The sequence below is a fragment of the Uranotaenia lowii genome, chromosome 1 (genome assembly GCF_029784155.1).
Source record: "Uranotaenia lowii strain MFRU-FL chromosome 1, ASM2978415v1, whole genome shotgun sequence".
Taxonomy (NCBI): domain Eukaryota; kingdom Metazoa; phylum Arthropoda; class Insecta; order Diptera; family Culicidae; genus Uranotaenia; species Uranotaenia lowii.
In genome coordinates, this window is record NC_073691.1 from 81,062,555 (window position 1) to 81,083,856 (window position 21,302).

At 43.6% G+C, this 21,302-nt stretch overlaps 1 protein-coding gene across 5 annotated transcripts in view; it reads left to right on the forward strand.

Moving 5' to 3' along the window:
• Positions 1-21,302, forward strand: part of LOC129753378 (uncharacterized) — a 202,755-nt gene extending 181,453 nt beyond the window's left edge. Inside the window, exons 4-9 of one of the 5 annotated variants that reach the window (XM_055749212.1) lie at positions 3,336-3,977; positions 4,040-4,219; positions 4,279-4,848; positions 4,918-5,443; positions 8,489-8,791; positions 18,800-21,302. In XM_055749212.1, the coding sequence (XP_055605187.1) occupies positions 3,336-3,977; positions 4,040-4,219; positions 4,279-4,848; positions 4,918-5,443; positions 8,489-8,791; positions 18,800-19,097 (2,519 nt within the window). In that variant the 3' untranslated portion in view covers positions 19,098-21,302. Of the gene's footprint in view, positions 1-3,335; positions 3,978-4,039; positions 4,220-4,278; positions 5,444-6,350; positions 6,467-8,488; positions 8,792-18,799 lie in introns of those variants that run through there. The other 4 variants (XM_055749199.1, XM_055749206.1, XM_055749225.1 and 1 more) reach the window with 4 other exon arrangements.

Here is a 21,302-nt window from a genome sequence, read left to right on the forward strand (position 1 = left end):
ATTTCTATCGATTCTTACAGGCTGTCCTCTCAACTCGCCTTTCGATTTCAAGCTGTCCTCTCAACTCGGTTGAAATTTCTATCTTTACTTTCAGGCTGTCCTCTCAACTCGCCATTCGATTTCAAGCTATCGTTTCAACTTGCTTGGAATTTCTATCGATTCTTTCAGCCTGTTCTCTCAACTCGCCATTCGATTTTAAGCTATCGTCTCAACTTGCTTGAAATTTCTATCGATTCTTTCAGCCTGTTCTCTCAACTCGTCATTCAATTTCAAGCTGTCCTCTCAACTTGCTTGAAATTTCTATCGATTCTTCCAGGCTGTCCTCTCAACTCGCTTGAAATTTCTATCGATTCTTTCAGGCTGTCCTCTCAACTCGCCTTTCGATTTCAAGCTGTCCTCTCAACTCGCTTGAAATTGTGAACATGATCAAGCTGTCCTCTCGATTAGCTTAATCTGTCATTTTCATTCTTATTTCAGCTCAATTAATTTTTCTTATCGATTTTTGTTTTTTCATTACCCGTTTATTTTCACTAATAGTAATTTATCATATACAGCACTACATTTTCCTTTTTCCTTCATTTCAACTTGTCACAATATACATTTCACATCGTTTACTCATTTGTCAGTTTTTTTTCTAAAACGGGTCATTAATGAACTTTTTGATTTTTAATCTAGTTCGATAAAAATTAATTAAACGTGAATCGTTCATCGCGTTTGTTTACCTTTTTCGGTTCGTTTTTTTTTTCATAACTTCTCGTTTTATAAAGTTTACAAAATTACCGGTTACAGTCGCCAAATGTGCAGACCGGTCCGGAGCTCCGAAGCCCGGAAGCAGAACCGGATAGTCAACTGTTCACGAACTACCGGGAGAATCACACACGCTTCTCGACTCGCTCGCTCGCTAGCCGACTGACTGACTGACTGCGTACACGCTTGTGACAAATGACGCGGTGTACATTTAACAGGGTCATTTGGGGCACTCTAATGTTCATTCATCATCAAGATCCGAGATCAATAATCAGGATTACAATCGAAAACAAGGAATCACAATTGTAGCTGCGGTCAAGGTTACCATGACATCGAGCATATTGTTTGGTCGTGTGAGGTTCACCTTATCGCCAGAACGAATTTTATAGACTCTTTGAAACCTTAAGGTATGAGCCGTTTCAAATAAAGGATTTACAAAAAAAAAGGAATCACAATCTTGGAACAACTGCCGGAACAAAATGCTAGTTCAGAACTCAAGATCTGAAATCAGGATCTGAGAAAGCAGGAGCGAAATCCAAGATCCATGATCCGAATTTCTTATTTAAAATCAAAGATCAGGATAAGAATCTTAGATCATGATCCAGAATCTTGATCCGGGATCAAGACTCGATATCAGAATCTGGAGTTCGCAAGGAGTGCTCAGGATCCAGAAAAATCAGATCCAGGATGTAAGAATGTAGGGTAAAAATCTGTTTCAGGACCAAGATAAGTATTGGATTTAGGAACATGTTCCGTATCATGATTTTGATCATACTCCGAATCAGCTTTTCAGGATCAATGATCATAGCGGAATATAAGTCCAGAATCAGCATAAGGGTACGGGATCAGAGCCCGACACCAGGATCTTGGAAAACAGGGTCCAAAATCTGAATCCGGAATCAAGTTTCAGGATCAGAATCAAAGATAAAGATAAAGGATTACGGTCGGTCGGGATCAAAATCCAGTATGAGAATAAAAATTAAGATCGGATTTCTGGATCGAAATCTCAGTATTTAGTATCAGAGTTTAGGATCCAGTATCAGGATCAAAATTGAGGAACCATAATCCGAGATCATGATCCAAGATAGAGATTAATGAAAAAAATTATCGCTGTTTTGGTTCAGTTTTGGTTTAAAACACGCCGAAAAAAGTCATCAATTCACAATATACATATATCAAATAGAGGATTAGGATCAGAGTTAGAGATCATGATCTAGAATAAGGATCGAGGTATTCAGGAAACAGGATGCAGAATTGTACATATAGATCATTATTTCAGGCAAGTACGCTATTATCGACTGTTCTTCCCCACGTGATGAGATTTGCATTCCCAGGGAATTTCGTTCTTGTTCTGCATCCGATACATCTGAGGCTATCAACGTTTCTTCCAGAACGTCGGGGGTGTAAATTCCTGTTTGGTTGATAACCTCGTTGCCACGTCATGTTCCTGCTACGAAATCGTCGTCTTAACAGAAACATGGCTTCCTGAACAGTAAAACGTCAACTGGAGGCGAAGTTTAACTTGCCGTCAAGTCCAGACTCACAGCTCCGCTTATCAAAGACAGTTCCTGGAACGATTTTGAACTTCTTTGGGTCCGCATGGATCTTGATGAGATGAAACTGTACTTAAGCGTAGCGTACGTGACTGTTGAGTCCCGGTATTTAACCCTTTAGGGGTTATATTCTAGACTGCCGCACAGTTGACCTGATAGCTAGCTAGACTCTGGGAAGGTCAGTTTTGCTAGCGATTGCTCAACATCTTTGGTTGAGTTTGGCTCTCATACATTATCTGTACGTGGGAGCGCAAAGAGCGCATATATCAAGATGCCACAGTGACCTGGTTGTAGTTGAGTCTTTCTCGCGCTGCCTCACCTGACTAAGCTCGAAATGCTCTCCCGTACATAGATGACATACCTATTTGTTCGGTGACGCTCTAACTCTAGTGACTTGTTCAGGTATGCCTCAGGGAAGCCACTTGGGACCGATAATTTTTGTCATCTATTTTAACGATGTACTCACTCTGCCTCTGAACCGCAGTAAATGTTCGGTCATTTAATTTCCTCGCAAGCGGAACCCTCGTCACGCGGAGTACTCTCTTGGTAACGAAGCCATCGCCCGGGTGGACCACATGAACGATTTGGGCGCTATCCATGACACATTCGAATTATATCGTTGATTAAGCTTCTAGAAGTCTTGGCTTCTTATTTTGCGTAACTAAGGAGTTTAAAGATGTGTAATGCCCAAAAAGCTTGTATTGCAGCATATTTCGCTCAACTCTCGAATATGCATCTGCAGTTTGGTGCCCTGAGACACTTGAACTGGTTAGATCCGTTACGATTACCCAGTTGCGAAAGCCGTTGCCGCTTAATTGATTTAGACACGCTTCATGTCCGCCGAAACGCTGCACGTGTTTTGGCCGTAGAGGATCTCCTTGCGTCGAGGCTTGACTCTCCCATGCATTGTTGCATGTACACCCGATACTCTGGTGTAAATTATTCAAAACTCTTCAAAATGGTTCATGTTTAGTCGGAAAACTTCAGAAATTCGTTGTTTAATAATATTTTTTATTCTTTTTCCTCTCCCCACAGGTAATGGCAAACCGGCAACGATCGTCGTCCGTGTCGGCAACAACCGACCCGATCTGGGAACGAATCCGATCTGCAATCGCTTCACCGGCAGCCTCGAGGAAGGTCAACCGCTATTCTTGCCCTGCAACCCACCGATGCCCGGGGCCTTCGTCTCGGTCCATCTGGAAACCAACGTCCCCAGCCAGCTTTCGATCTGCGAAGCCTTCGTCTACACGGATCAAGCGTTACCCATCGAACGGTGCCCGGCCTTCCGGGACATGCCTCCGGGTGCCTCCGCCTCGTACAACGGCAAATGTTACATTTTTTACAATAGGCAACCGGCGACTTTGAGGGATGCTCTGGCATTCTGTCGCGCCCGCGGTGGAACCCTGATCAACGAAAGCAACCCGGCGCTGCAAGGTTTCATCAGCTGGGAGCTGTGGCGTCGCCACCGTAGTGATACCTCGTCCCAGTACTGGATGGGCGCGGTCCGGGATACGCAGGATCGCAACACCTGGAAGTGGATCGGTGGCGATGATGTGAGCGTTTCGTTCTGGAACTTGCCCGGCGGAGATGAGGACTGTGCCCGGTACGATGGATCGAAGGGGTGGCTGTGGAGCGACACCAACTGTAACACCCAGCTGAACTTCATCTGTCAACATCGTTAGTTTTGAGATGGTTCTGTCAAATTGTGTGAGCTTCTAAATTGTTTTTGAATTTTTCAGAACCCAAGGCCTGTGGCCGACCGGAACAGCCTCCGAACTCTACCATGGTTGCGCCGAGAGGTTTCGACGTTGGAGCGGTCGTTGAGTACAGTTGCGATGAAGGACACCTGCTAGTTGGACCTTCTCAAAGAACCTGCCTGGAAACTGGCTTCTACAATGAGTTCCCGCCAGTCTGCAAATGTGAGTAATGGAGTATTCGTAGGGGAGGTCTTTAGTTAATCGTGTTCTGTTTCTTGCAGATATTGAGTGTGGTCTGCCTGCTTCGATTCCACATGGCTATTACGATCTGCTCAACGGATCCGTCGGTTATCTGAGTTCTGTTCATTACAAGTGCAATGAAGGCTACGAAATGGTGGGACGAGCACTGCTAACGTGTGATATTGACGAACGCTGGAATGGACCTCCACCACGTTGCGAGCAGATTGAATGCGAACCCCTGCCGACACTATTCCCGAATGGAGTGATCGCTGCACCAAATGGCACTGCTTATGGTTCCCAGGCCGAAGTGGTCTGTAATCGTGGATTCATTCCGGACAGTCCGGATACAGAAATCTTCTGTACTGCCAGTGGACAGTGGAGCAGTATTCTACCAAAATGTGTAGAAGATCCAACTATCAGGGTTCCGACTACGACGCAACCTCCATCTACAACCCGAACTCCACTGATCGTGGCCTCACCTAGCACTCCAGTTCCCGCTACTCAGTACACTCAGAAGCGTCCTCAATCGCGACGACCGACCAGACCAACAACTCGATTCTCGACGACCACCACGACTCAGTCTCCTCTGTTCAGCATCGAGATCGAAGACGGTAACGAAAGTGATGGCTTAGACGGCTTCTACATCGGTACTAACGAGGATTACTCTCTTCCACCTCTAGAAGTCCGACCGGGCGTTGTACGAGAGGAAGTTCCGCCACGTAATCCGTTCCGTCCAGGCCAGAATGCTGTTGGCAAGATTCCACCGGCCCAGCAAGTTCCACCGACGAATCGAGTCAAACCATCGTTCTACGAACCACCGACGACTACAACATTCACAACAACTACTACTACCACTACACAAACACCAATACAGACAAGACCAAGCACACCAACTACACGGCAGACCACAACGTCACGCTCCCCGCAGGACATTATTCTGTCGCAGCACCCGCAGGACAATGAAATCGCTGGATCGGTCAATATCCGACAGGATCAATCGCCGAAGGTCAACGTACCGTTTGCCGTTGACAATTCGGACAGCGACAGTCTTGGAGGCAACTCGAACTTTGGCACCGGTTCCGGATCGGAACGCAAGGAAGCCAAGAATGCCCGCCTCAATCTCGGAGCCATCGTAGCTTTAGGAGCGTTCGGAGGTTTTGTCTTCCTGGCTGCTGTCATTACCACGATTGTGATAGTAGTGCGAAGGTGATTTGACTGTTTAATGAAACCCCGACTAAAAAGCAACACAATCAAAAACATACACATCACCGATCAGCGATCTTCCACCAAAAAAAACCACAAACACACACACCGATATCCATGCATGATGCCATACGCATTTAACAACAAAAACCTAAACAAAAAGCCAGAAACATCCGAAAGAATCCTCATTCTAAATGATACACGCACACAGCCACACACCCGAGTTTAGATGCTTACCTATCCCTCTTTAGATCCCTTTTGAATCCACCTCCACCTTTCTATATGCGCTATCTCACTCACTCATACGCGTACTACCACTACTACTACTACCCTATGGTTGCAGTTACCTTTGCATGTGTTGCCATTTTGTCATTTCTCGCGGAAAAAAGTTTCCTCCATCTACCACTACTACTAAATTAAGATATACGATTACCGTTAAAGTAGTTTTAAGGAGCCCTCACTACGTAGTTGTGTTTGTGTTCAAGTGCAAACACATGCATTTATGAATCATACTTCCATATGTCAGTTCAAGAAAACTCGCAGAACAGAGTGAACGCAAACTGCACTACGTTCATGCCATCCCTAAGTCTGTCAGTCTGTCTGTCTACCTCTACACAACTTTCCTTTCATTTTTCCTAGCTTCAACCTTCATATTTTCCTTCTTTTGCAATACAAAAACTAAACGAAACTACAGACAACAGATTACACATTCACCATTGCTACCATTATTTTGAGTTGAAATCAATAGCAAAAGCAAATGCAGTCGTAAAACCAACAATTAAAATACCTCTCCTCCTTTCCCGCATTTTTTTCCACCACGAATCATCACCGTGTCACCACAAACCAAATAAAAAATGCAATCACATTCATCAACCGAAAAATCGTGTACAACATCAACATCGGATATCAGAATGAATACTCTCTATTCAACGGCAAGGGCACACAAGAAGAATACTTTCTCCTACTCCTAAAACAAAACCCAGCAAGCGAGTCAGCGAGATCGATTCATCGAAAGCTTAAATAAAACCAAACAAAGAATCGCCTACTACGACAAGACAAAAAATAGATTACCTTCAACAACAACAACAAACAACTGCACTACGGTCATGAGAGATATTTCATCACCTGTTGCTCTCACTCACTCTACCTCTCTCTCTGTGAAAATGTATCTATTGGACTGTCGCCATACCACCTCATCATATCTATCCATTTCCGATCTGCTCTGACACTGAACCTACTTCAACCTGCCAAAGGTGACGAGACGAACAAACTCCTGGCAGCGCAAGTGAAGAGCCATCTCGATCTGTCCACTTCTATCCTCCTCTCTAACTATGCTGATTAACATCGAAGATTTCATCCCATCGTTTTTATTATCTGCCCTGCCTCTACCTACAACCGAACTGTTCTCATCCTGAACCGAAAACCAATACCAAAAAACCTATGAACTAAATGTTATCGATAAAAACACCCAACCCAACCCACCACCCATGAGCAGTACATCGCCGGACGAGCCGATCGGTCCGGGTGGCATCCCATTGCGCTGCTACCTTCCGCGAACCGAATCGCTACGAGCGGCACGCCGCTTCTTCTCCCATGCCACTTCCTCTTTCATCAGCAATAGTAACAGTAACAACGAAGACAACTCAGCATCCGCCAACACCCGGTACTACTTCTCCGATCAGGATGCCAACGATTTCAATAACAATTGTACGGCGGTACCAAAGGTGGCTCAAACCAAAACCTCGGTGACCTCGGCTACCAAATCAACTACCTCGAATATCACGAAGACAAAGTGCCGAAGCCTAGCCCAACCGTCCCAGGCGAACAGCGATGGTCAGATGCCCTCGCGGTGGTACACCGTACTGGCACTCCCCTTCCCGGATCAGACCGTCGGCCGTCGTGATATACTCGGTACCGTGGCTTATGGACGTCGTCAGCGTCATCATTTGGTGGATAGCAAACACCGTACGCTCAGTCGAATACAGCAGCAGCAGCACCATCATCGATCAGGGTGCAAGAAATCCAAACTGAGAAAGCAGCAGTCTCAAAATGCGCCTTCAACGCTCACCGCGAACTCCACGATTCGAAACCTGCAACTATTTGCCCCATCGTTGAGAGGAGGAGACAGCGATCTCAGCAGCATGGCCACATCAAGCCTCTTCCGTAGACCACCGACGACGACGATCGCTGCTGCTGCTGCTGCTGCAGCAGACTGCAGCTACAGTACCGATCCTCAAGCGTCCCTGTGAGATCGATGAACACAGACACTGCTAGCACGCAAAGGTACAGAACCATTCGAGCAGTTCACCAGACGCAAGCCATCACTATCGTTACAAAAACACCGATAAAACCTTGAAATCAAACGACGTGCCATAACCATACCAATACTAACGTACAAATTCGTAACCATACAATGTAAGAACCCACTGCTAGTCCATTATTTCTAACTCTGTCTCTCACAACTATACCTAGCTCAAAAGCTAACCTTCGCAAAGCATCTGTTGTATCTAAACTACGCTTTCGCCTCAACTATTGTTCCATAGTTCACAGCACTCCGTTTGGCACCCTCACTCACTGCAACTGTAGCTGTAGCAGTAGCCGTAGCCGTAGAAGCCTTCCCACACTACCTTGTGCACTTTTTCTTAGTTTCACTTCACTTTCCACACATCACTGACACCGACACATCTGAACACATTTTCCCCCAGACCCGATCGTACTCTGACCTCCAAACCAACGCTCTGCGCACCTACTTCTGTCCCAGAGCGTCCAGAGTCCGATCGTGTCCCACTGCAGCCAACATCTTTGCTCACTCACTCTCTATTACTTAGAACCACAAACTACATAGGTAGCTCGAGATCAAGAACACCCTAAACTCCAATGTGTATCAAATCAAGCCTCCAAATCCCTCTCTGTATCTAGAAAGTCTCTAGAGAGCAAGCAAGACTTTCCACCACCAACCCACCAAAAAAAAAACCAAACCAAACAAACCAAGAGACCAAAAAAAACCACCACCAACCAACGAACGATTTCCGATCCGAACCGTTTCAGAAACCGCACCGCCAACCAGCACTACCGGCACCGTGCCTCGCCCGACTGCAACACCGTGGCGTCGTTCTCCAGCTCCAGCTCCGAGTCCCACAACGGCCTGAATCGGTACTACCGACAAGCCTGGGAAAATCTACATGAGTCGGCCTCCAAGGGACACAACAACAGCCACGGCGGCGGCTCCTCCCATCACAGCAGCGCCCTCAAGCGGAAGGAAACGATGGATGCACCGCCACCCAGTCGATCCCGGTCCCGCGAAAACCTTGGCGGCGGCGGCGGCGGCAATCGCTCGAGAGATCTGGACAGGTGAGTCACTTTGAACAGAAAATTCCCTGAAAAGTCAAGGTCAATCAAAAACAAATCAGTTACGTTCGTTCGGTTTCTTGGTTTGGCGGCGACGACAGTGGCTCCATCCGTCTCGATAGATTGTTTGATTAGAAATGTGTGTGTGTGTTTCTCCTCTATTGTTTGTTCTATCCTTTATGACAATGTTAATATGATCATGATCATCACCTTCAAGGGAAAAAATGGTTAAGGGGTTTCTTTCGACTGTCCGACGTGACTACGAGGACTTTGACGATACAGGCGCTTGTTTAAGTTCAGAAAACTCGCTGACTCGGAAATGAATACGGTTTGAACTCTCGCTTAATAAATGTCTCGGAAATTCCAAGAATTATTTCTGATACAGCAAATTCAGACTACTAGACTGTTCCACGATGTTCGAAAATTATTGATCGTCTTCTATAGGGAGAGACCTCCACGAAGAGTATTCCGCGGCGTGAAGTTCGACTAAGAAGAAGGTATAGTCTTATTCCCGCAGCTTCCATCGCTGGGGGCGCGTTTTACCCCGATACCCCGATACGGTGGAGTTATCCTACACTTACGCTTTACGCAGAAGGTATTTACTTATCTTTGTATCTTGGCCTTTTATCCGTTGCGGCGTAGATGACAATCGGTCCAATAAGCGTCATGTACAGAATACACTTCATGCGGAATTAGCTTCCGCCTTCTCGACCGCAGTTGCTTATAGAGTCCATAGTAGGCACGACTTCCGCTGATCATTCGCCGCTGGATCTCACGGCTGGTGTCATTGTCTACAGTCACCAGTGAGCCGAGATAGACAAAGTCTCCGACTATCTTCAGCTCGTCGTCGTCGATCGTGACTTTGTTATTGCCGGACAAACGGCCTCGGGCCTGTCCAGGACCCACAGACCATCATATACTTCGTCTTGGACGTATTTATCATCAATCCAGTTATTTCTGCTTTGCGTTTCAGTTTGCGGTAGATCTCCTTCACCACCGCAAATGATCTGTCGACTATATCAACGTCGTCGTCGAAGCAGATAGGTTGACTCAATCTGTTGAAAATCGTGCCAAGTGTTCTAGTGCCACGTTGAACCTCATGCAGGATACACCATCGTCTTGTCGAAGCCCCATGCGTGATTCTATTTAACTCGACAATTAAACCGAGATCCACACACAGCAATGCGTTCCATCCATTGTCGCCTTGATCAGTCTGGTCAGCTGCCCATAAAAGCCACTCTCGTCCATGATTTTCCATAGCTAGTCACGGTCGATCGTGTCGTATACGGCTGTAAAGTCGATGAATAGATGGTGCGTAGGGACTTGGTGTTCATGGCATTTTTGGAAGATTTGCCGTAGTGAAGATCTGATTCGTCGTAGACCGTCTCTCCACACGAATCCGTTTGCTTGTGGTGTTAGGCGGCGGAGTAGGATTCGGGATAACACTTTGTAGGTGGCATTGAGGACAGTGATCGCTCGGTAGTTCTCACAGCCCGATTTGTCACCCTTCTTGTAGATGGGGCATATTACCCTCTCCTCCGGTAGTCGTTCTATGTCCCAGATCCGGACCATCAACCAGTGTAGGCAATCGGCCAACTTGTTCGGGCCTATTATGATGAGTTCATCGGTGATGCCATTCTTTCCAATCGACTTTTTGCTATTCAGCTGGCTAATGGCCTCCTTAACTTTACTCATCTTGTTGCTTTCACCTTTTAATCGTCGGATGCCTTCGTCCTTATCCCGGCACATTTCAGCGTTCAGCACGAAGGCTAGGCGAAGCGTAGGTTCGTTGGGTTTGTTACTTAGTAAACATGAAAAATTTGTTTTTGCAGATAATTTCATTTTTGAATCTTCAGTCCTCGAACAATGCAGAAATTTATGTTCCATTCTTAAGAAAACCCTGGCTTCCGGGGAAGTGTTACAAACTCGAAAAAAATAAATTCCTTTTTTTATTTAGTTTAACCATTTTTCTTTAATTTTTTAAATGGTTCAAATGTTTCTCATTTTTGCCTGGATTTAAACAAGATGTACCGAAGACGGTGATTCTCCACGTTTTGACGGGTGCTGCGTTGCACTACTGCAAACCGCGCGGCATTCTCTTCGTCCATCACCCTTCTACACTTCTCGTCGAACCAGCCATTGCATCGAGTTCGTTCCACATGCCCGATGACGTTCACCGCCACGCTGTTGATGGCCATCTTGATGGTATCCCAACAGTCCTCGAGAGGGGCTTCGCAGCGCTGCATGCAAGCGATTGCGCATAGTCTGCCGCAACCTCAGGTTGCTTCAGTCGTGCGATATTTAACCGAGGCGAGCGTCGATTTCGTATGTTGTTCTCTACGGAGAATTTTGGGCGCATCTACACCATCACCAGATAGTGGCCTGACTCGATTTTGGCGCCTCGACAGGATCTGCTGTCGATGATGTCCGAGAAGTGCCGGCTGTCTATCAAGCGTGGTTGATCTGTGATTGCGTTTGGTACGGTGATCTCCAGGTGTGCTTGTGTGGGAGGCGGTGGTGTAAAAGATTTTACGTACGACCATTCGTTTGGAGGCGGCGAAATCTATGAGCCTTAGGCCGTATTCGTTGGTCAGCTGGTGCGCGTTGAACCTTCCAATTTGCGTCTCTTTAATTCGTTGGAGAGCACGTGGGTACTGCGAACGAAATTTAGAGATCGGCAGTTCCATGTTCCCAGTTTCCAATCGCTAGTTCCTTTTCGTCGCGTGGGTCTTCGCCGATTTCCATCCAAAATTTCTTGTTCATTACTCGTTGCTGGTTTTTTCTCTCAGTTACGGCCTCGCAAGGTCCGCAGCTAACCCCACTACCCCAGGAGGACTGTCGTTATGTTACAGTTTTGGGCCTCGAACACCATCAGGACGTTGTTGCAATCCGCACACCGCCCCCAACATGGAGAACAGGCGCGTACGGAGCCATCAATCTCAGTCTGCATGTGATTAAAGCATCCATCCATCCATCTCCGCTAAGATTGCTCGCACCCCAGTTTTGTTTGATACCCTCCATCAAAGTCTTTACTGTGTCATCCGGTACCAGCTTCTCAGTTTTTATCCATTTTCTTAACATGTATGTAACTGGTTGGCAGAGAGTTTATTTAGAACTCTATACTACCACTAAATTTCGGGTGATTTTTCTTAACATGTCCTTCTCGTCTTTGCCTGTTTTCTTGCCCTTCAAAGTTCCCGCTCCATTATTGCCCAGTACTGCTCCACTGGGGGCAGCTCCGGACAGTTTGGCGGGTTCATGTCCTTTGGAACAAAATGGACAGAATATTGGCATGGTGCCAAATCTGGCCAAAATAGCGGAGCTTCGTGGTGCTGCTGCAAGAACGACAAAAGCCGCTTGTCGAGGCATTCAGATTTGAAGATCTTGCCATTTACTGTGCCCTTTGTCACGAAAGGTCACGAAAGATGGCCTGCCAAACGAGATATTTTGAGGCGAACTTCGACTCTTTCTTCTTCTTAAATTTGTCGTCCACATAGAACTTGCTCTTGCCGGAGGAAACTCCAACCCCGGAATATGCTTAAAATCGGCTTTTATATACGTTTTGTCGTTCATCACACAGCAGCTATATTTTGTCAGTATCTTGTCGTGCGAGGAATGTCGTGCGAGGAAATGTATTATTTAACTAAATTGACAACAATATGAATCTCAATGGAAAATAATTTCCTTTGAAGAGATTCATTATACTATATTTACTATTACACTAATTATATTTACTAATTTTATCAAGTTATGTTCAATAATTTAATAAGATAAAAATACAAACTACAATTTTTTAAAGAATAATAATATTAGAAATTAACGCTACAAATATGCAAAAGGTAAGCAAAACAAAGACTGGTTGATGATCGACTGTTTTAATGGTTCAATTTTTCTTTCAAAAGCTGTATCACTTTGGTTTTGAACATGGAACGATTGGTTATGTTTTTAATATCAGTTGGTAAGGTGTTGTATTTAGTAGGTCCAATAAACGAAATTCTTTTTTGCCCTAATGATGTTGTGGATCGGCTTCGTTGCAAGAAATCTGACTGGCGAGTGTTATGAGTTCGCAACCCCGTAGTAAAATGGAGGTTTTGAATATTTTCAGTTGAGTGTAGATTATCATAGATATATATAACAGTTTGCAAATCACAGAGTTCAGATATTGGAAGAACGTTATGCGTTCTTAAAGAGTATAGCTGAAAGGTAGGGAATAACAAAGGGAGTTTTAAGATGTTTTTCAAGCATCTATTCTGGAGCGTTTGAAGTTTCTGTAAGTGAGACAAAGAAGCTCTTCCCCATATCATAACAAGGTAGTTCAAATGAGAGTGAATAAACGCAAAATAAAATTTAAAGAGAACAAGTTGGGGAACAAAATTTCTCAGTTTCCAAAGAACACCGCAAAGAGGAGTAATTTTTTTTTCCAGGTGTTCAATTTGACGATTCCATGAAAGAGTTTCATCTAAGTAAATTCCTAAGTATTTGAAACAACTAACTCTCTCAATCGTATTACCATTCATAGCTGGGTCATTAGTACGAGGCAGTTTTTTATGTGAAGAACGAAACAACATGTATTTGGTTTTTGTATAATTAAGTGAAAGTAGGTTTGAATTGAAATATTTTGAAAGCAGTTTTAGGTCGTCTTCAATGTGCTGAATTATAATATCAGGTGAAGTTTCTGAATAAAAAATTGCTGTATCATCGGCAAATAAACGTGCTGTGCCTTTAAGTTGAAGGTTACATAAATCATTTACATATAAGAGGAAAAGTAATGGCCCGATATTACTCCCTTGTGGTACACCGATATCAATATTTCTTAATTCGCTTCTTGTATTTTCAATAGCCACAAACTGCTTGCGATCTTCTAGGTAGCTACGAAGGATATTATTTGCTGTTCCTCTTATCCCGTATTTATCTTCTCGTAGAGCTTCCGTTCCCGAGTTTAAGCCGTCGATTTTTGCCGCTCATCGCGGTTTGGGAAGTTCTGTACCTTGTATGTATGTAATCCAGCTCTCTCTTTTTTGCATTCTGGACGTAGCTCTGCGACATGCCGATCTTTTTAGCCAAATCACGGCTGAAGACGTTGGGATTTGTTTATTTGTTTATTTATTTTTAATCCATCGAACGACAAGTCTAAATGGATGGGATGGGAAAAGCACAAGGCATAAAAACCCATCGATGAATGAAGCAAATACAGTATATGAACGATACAATAGTTTGTCAGGATATTTAAAACTACTTTAAGGGATTTTACATAACATTAAATATAGTAGATCTGAAAATAATAGTAACGATGAGATTCAACACTACAATAAAACGATATCATTTTAACATTAAAGCTCATGAGCGGTTCACAAACGAATCCGGCGTCATATTAAAATCAAATTCGCTAAATTTATCATTAAACACCACACACACATTGCACGGATAGGCTCGTTCTGGCCATAAAGTGTACGATGAAAACCAAGCCGAAGGAATTCACGACTTCTTAGTTGTCTAGGCATCACGTTGAAGTCTATTCTCTCAAGAATGTTTGGTGCATCAATGCTCCCGAGCAGAAATTTTCCAACGAAGGCCGCTTTCATGTATATCCATGGTATCCAGTTCCATCCAAGAGCATCGTTGCGTATATGAGGGAGATTGTTCCGGAATCGCCCACGGGCGAAGCTGTAGTACTGAGCGGGTGAACTTCGATTGAACGGATTCGATTCTGTGAATCCAGTTAGCGTGACTAGGGCTCCAGATGCCGGTTGCTGACTCAAGATGCGGGCGAACCAAGGCACAATACAAAGTCCATAGACAGCGTAATTTGGTAAATTCTCTGGTAGTTCGCAGAATAAAACCCAAATTCCGGTTCGCCTTAGCTACTACATGGCTCCAGTGATGTTCAAATGTCATATTGGAGTCCAGTATTACACCTAAATCCTTTATTACAGGAGCTCGTTTAAGTACGGAACCTTGGAGTGTGTAATTCCAAATCTCCGGATTCTTCTTTCGTGTAAAGCTGATGACGTTACATTTCTCCACACTGACTGTTAAACAATTCAGATCGCACCACACCATGAATTTGCTCAACAAATGCTGCAACTCCAAGCAATCGCTAAAGTTTTCAATCTTTCGATAAATTTTCAGGTCATCAGCGTAAAGCATTCTGCAGCCCGATGGAAGAGCATATGTGACATCGTTGAAATAAAAGCAGAACAGAAGCGGTCCGATATTGCTTCCTTGGGGCACTCCGAAGTTATTCTGGAACACGAAAGACTATTCATTGCCCAACCGAACAGTGAGAGAACGATTAATCAGGAATGATTCAAACCAACGATCGAGGCCTTCACCAAGCCCAAGATATTGAAGTTTCGCTAGGCGCATACGGTGGTCAATTCGATCGAATGCAGCTTTGAGATCAGTATACACTGTATCAACTTGACCCCCTTTTTCCATAGTGCGGATGCATAATGAAGTAAACTCCAATAAGTTCGTGTTTATCGAACGCCTAGGAAAAAATCCGTGTTGATCAACCGAAAAGTAAGACTTTGCAGCGGTGAAAAGTCTTTTTGATACCAAAATTTCTAGCACTTTTGAACACACACAGGGATGTGATTCCTCTATAGTTCAATACTTTATTCTTGTTGCCTTTCTTGTGAACGGGGAATATCAATGACTTTTTCCAAGCACTTGGAAATTTTCCAGTTCGAATAGACAGGTTGAAGATCACTGACAGTGGCATCCATAGGGCATCGATACAATTTTTCAAGATGTTGGCCGGAATTCCATCGGCCCTACCGTAAACGACAATTTAAGTTTGCTATAGCCGCTTTAACTTCATCCTCCGAGAAATGGATTGATACTAGATTAACCATATTGCTGGAAACGTTACGTAAGGACTCTTTCAATTTTAGAAAATGTGGCCTGCGATGAACTGAATACGCTAGCAAAGTGTTCGGCAAAAAGGTTACAAAAAGTTACCATTTGCTTTAATCATCCGCTGCACCTTTTCCTCCGTTTCTTTGTTTTCCCGTTCCGGTTTTCTTCCAGCTCTTTACCATCTTGTGCTCTTCGTCGTTGCTGTGGCCCAAGCTCCGGTTAACGACGAACTACTTCGGCTGAAAAGTAGGAAACAAGTTCCAACCAATGGATTTGATACTCTCTTTGAATCAAAAGTAAAACAACTCGCCTGAAGCTCTTTTGCGAATCTTATGTCGGAAGCGAAATCAACCCACATCTTGCGCCGTCCGAACTCGTTTTGCCTACTTTGAATGAGACCGTCCCGCTGTTGCATCTCTTGCTCTTTTCCACCGGAACCAGCGTGTTTGAAGATCGGTTGGGCTTTTGAAGCCACACTTCTCTTGCGCAACACCTTCGTCCGGAGTACTTTCTGAGTGACCCAGGTCTTTAGTATCTAATGAGCTTAACCTTCAAAGCTTTCGGGAGTCAGAAACGCACTTCGACCTACGAAGGGTCTCCGTCATGCAGTGTTCCGAAAATCACTCAATTCTCATGAGAGACACTGAAACGTTTTCAACAGCGAAAGCAAAACCTAAATTGTCGGTTGGTTAATCTCCCAGCGGGGTAAAGATTGTGTTCGACAGCGCTGCTCCGAGAATCAAAGAAATAAAATTTGAAAAAGAGACGTTTCTTCTCCAGTTGGAATTCTCAACTGAGTGAGGAGCTACCTGATTTTCAGTTTCTTTTTTCAGTCAATAACTTTTCTTGCTCAATCACTGACTCACTCACTCGTTTACTGATCGATGATCGAATGCTGTCTGCCTGATACATCTTGCTTTGTTGTTGCTGTTGTTGGGGAGGACCAAAATAGCCACCCGAACACGCAGGCAGTATGAACCGATGCAAGGCCGCATTGATTAAGTTTGAGTGAGTGAGTGAGTGGATTTTCGAATTGGATCTTGTATCAGTCAGTGTCTCAATCACTTCTGATACACCAGGTAGTGAGCTTGAGAGATCGATTTAGATGCGAATCCGCTCTCCCTTTTGAATCTTGTTTACATTGACTTCGCATTGTCGCTCTGCCGAATCTCTAGGGAACAACAGGCAGCAGCAATCGGCTTTGAATGTTTCCAACTAGAAACCTATCATGAGCGTTTCTTCCGAGTGATTTTCGGAACACTGCCGTCATGATCTATTCTCCTCATAAACCGTCTACTTATCCCAGGCTTACTATGGCCTTTTTAGCCGCGATGAAAAGCTTTTTTAAGGGTGTTTGACTCACTTTTCACTAGTAGATATTTCCTTTTCCTCCGTCCCGGCCAGAACGTCAATCAGCTATAAAGAGCTCAAGGATTACTGCTTTCGACGATGTAAAATGTACTACGAAATTATGCATCAAATTGAGTCAATCGTAGCCCTTTTTGCTCTCGATCAACCTTCAAACTCAAACTTTGTGGACTGTACAACACTAATCACTGGGAGGGGATCGGTAACACTTCACTTCGATAACACTTTATTCCTGTTTGAAACAGGCTGTTTCCGACCGTGAGGGAAGGTTTTATTTGTCCCAGACTTGGAGTTTCGGATCGATTGGTAGAAACGCGTCGACACTGCTGCTGGTTAGTAGGAAACTGACTGTATTCAATAAGGCATTTCCCCACTTGTCAGCAAACAGCTGATTCCTCATGTTTACATTTTCTTGGCATATCGTGGTAGGGTAAACATAACAACAACATTACGTATGTTCAATGACCATATAGTAACGATATGAAATTGGGAATGCAATTGTAGTGGTTTTGCAAGCGCACCTTGGTGAGGAGCATATAAATTTTTTGTTTAATGATTTGTAAATTCATAACAAGTTGAGACATGAAGGTTTTTTGATGCTTTTAATCAAAGAAGTTTTTAAAAGAAAGCATTGAACAGTGCTTATCATCAAAGATCAAAATGGCGACCAGTTAGTGTTTACATTTTTCAAAACAAAAAGCTACCTGTCGGATTCTTCTGAGGCATCTTCCGGACCAACACTTGGAAAACGTCCGTTACTGCCAAAATTCGTTAATCAACTGATGCTTCACGCACATTTGGATTTCCCCCTCTCTTTCTCTTTTCTAACCGTTTCTAAAAAGGCATTTTACACACTCAATTATTACCATTCATTTCCATGTTTAAATCGATCAAAATGTTTAATCATTATATCAAACTTTTCATTTCTGCCATTGTTCATCTGTATCCTACACTACCCTACCACAATCTGTCTCAGGAAATACTCTATTATGCTTTTTTCCCAGTAAACATGAATCGGCAGAGAGATAACTCAAATCGGGGTCGTATCGATCTTTCTAGCGATTTTGCATCATCTAATCGGCAGAGAGGAACACACCATACGCGTGCCTTGGGTGAGTGCCACGAAATAATTTAAGACACGCCCTCCAGAGAAACACACGAACACAATCCGAATCGTGTTTGTATTTTTCTCTTCGAGACGCGTGTTTGCCTGCCTGAGAAGTCGTCTGCTACGATTGAAAGCACTCTATAAAAAACACGAGGATAAAATGCGAGCACACCGTACGAGTGTACGATTCAAACTGATTTCGCATGTACGCATTCGTATTCGTTGCCTCTAGGTATCTCGACAGGACAAATCGAACGAGAATATTTGCGTTCTTGGAGTGTTGCCGAGATTAACCGTTTTATTCTAAGTTGGGTGACTCAACTCTCAATTTTTTGCATGCTCTGTCGATTTCTGAGAGGACGCGCTTACTGGGTTGTTTACGTTTCTCCCAAACTGAGCATAAAAAGAGACGGTAAATTGGTGAGCGGTGAGTTCGTGAGTGACTCCACTCATGCTTTGACATTTCATTGGGGGTGCGCAAAAAATTAAACTTATTTTCATTGTTTAACACCCTATACCTTAAGAAGCTTCATCTATCACAATACGTTACATTTCGCTACACAATTCTCACGCCATACAGAACAACTGCAACACAACTCCCCAACCGAAACCCCTCATTCAGCCTAGTGACCATGCGCTCTCTGATCGGAGTACCTCTTTTCACCTATCTCTAGATTTTTTATCGACAGATCCCGGGAGAACTTGTCGACGAACCGGAGCAGCCGGGACTACCAGCGGGACAGCATGACGGTGCGCGATGGGTCCGAGATGGTGGTGTCAGATGTGTGCGTCAAGGGTGAGAAAAAGCGGCACCACCACCATCACCACAAGAGCAGCCACCATCGGGGCCCAGGCGAGGGACGTAATGGCGGCCACCGGGACAACGGTAGCGACTTCCGGGAACCGAACATCCTTGGCAGCGGAAATGGACGCCATGGCGGTGGCGGCGGCGGCGACCGGCGCCATTACTGACCACGTGCGATGGTGATCACTATCAACTTGGACGGAGCGGGTGGACGGCAGACAGACGACGACGATGACGGCGAGAACGGTCCTCGGCGGGTGCTTCTGAACTCGCTCTGGGAGTAATCGAACAGCAACGGCCTTACTGGAAATTCTTCTCTTACTATTTACAAACTTTGCCTACTTTTCTTGCTTCCAAGTCCACCTACGGACTGTTTGTTATTTTTCATTGTTGTATGTAATTATTTATTTTTCATTACTTAGCTAGCTCGTAGTTCTTCAGAGATGTTTAACTTGTGAAACTATCAAAAAGCGAACAAAAATCTTTAATATATCACCATAGGATAGGAAATTTGATAGTCAAAACACACTTTTCATCCCGTTACCTTACCATTTAGCCACTGTTGAACATCGGACATCAAACAATCACCCGAACACGCACACGCCAACACAATCGAACGTGACACTGAAAGAAATTTTCTACTACGTTTGTTAGTGATTCACCTCATAGTTTTTTTTCCTTAAGTTGTATTTCTTCAGTTGATTTTTTCCCATTATCACTCTTGCACCAATCCGCTTACAGAAATCAATCTTGACCGGGTCTGAACACGTTGATTTTTTGCTGTTGTGGTGACATCTTGGTTTGGTAGATGCATGGGTACTCGACAACGGGAAAGTTGCGCTTAGTTAGATGGATGAAAAAACACTCACACACTGAACAGTTCAGACACGGTCGACATTGCTTGCATGTTCTTTAGACATTTACTCTTTTCTTTACATACTTTCCATCGTTTTATACCACCTTCAGTTAAAACATTTGAAGAAGAAGAATTAGTTGAAGAAAAAAAACTTAAGTCTTAAGTCGTTATTTATTACCATATTTCATCGGAAGTTATTTTCCCTACTAAGATTCCTTACTGAGTGATTTGATCGCACAAATCTGTTTTGTTGAATTGTTTTTTTATTATTATTATTATTGTCTACTTGTTTCGTTTTTCGTTTTCTATTCGTAACATGTCGAGCTGCGGACACGATGAGGTTTTAATAACTTTTTCTCTCTCTAAGAGTTTGTGTACATATATCGAAACCTATAGAGTTGGCAGTTTGATGATCGTTAAACAAACGAAAATCACACATCATAACACCCTTAATTAGTTTAAGCGAAGCAAAGATTAGAAACTGAAACTGAAACAAAAAAAAACACGAAACCGTAGTTGCAATATGAAGTTCTAGTGCAGATTAGGGGAAGGAGAAAAAAAAAATAGAAACGAAATCGAATGAAACATATACCTATTTTAGTCTTAACTAAAAGAAAAAAAATCTGTCCAACCGAAAAAAAACCACGAATCGCTCAAGTTGTTAATAGTTACTGAGTAAGCAGCAAACCCCGCATAATTACCACGCGCTTTGAAACGCAAAAATAGTCAGGGATCTATTGTTTCGACGCAGCCCAACACTTTAAAAAAACACAACCTTATTGGGAATTAGCCAAACAGGTGTTGGCCCCCAAAAAACGGAAAACCAGAAGAATCCTTAGGAAAAGTGCCATTAGAAAGGCAATCCCTGGAACAAAAATGTCCCATCACATCAAAAAAAAATTCTAACAGGTTTCTTTCACAGCGACATAATTGAATTTACATTTTTCCGACCTAAGTAGTAACGTTTAGAAACGTATTGATTGCGCATAGATTGTAGTAGTTAGTAGTGAAAAAACAGTAAATTGTGCATTTCATTTGAATAGTTCTAAAATAGTAAATTCAAAAGTAGTCCTGTCTTCATCGCTCGTTCCAACTGACTCAGTCAGTTGGAAAGACATTTGAAGATAGAATTGCCTTTTTTGAACAAAACCAAACAAAGCGCGCGCTCAAGTACGTTGTGAAAAAAAGTTTAAAATGGTACTTCAGTTAGAACCCAGTTACTAGTGTAGTAGAGTAGGAACGGACGAACGACGAACGAAGACGAAACAGCAAACAAGCAGTATAACGTAGAATTAAAAAATCAGTGGTTAAGGTTACAGCATACATGGTTAGAAGAAGAGGGTTTCGAAAACGCACTCTATAGAAAGCAATGTGGCGAAAGCAGAGGGGAAATAAATTGTATGTAATAAACCCACATATGTAATAGAGGGATTACAGAAAGTGCATGGGTAGTAGTTCGAGATCAAGACAATGTAAATAGTAAAAGTATACAGTAATAAAGAGTAAAAACTAAAAA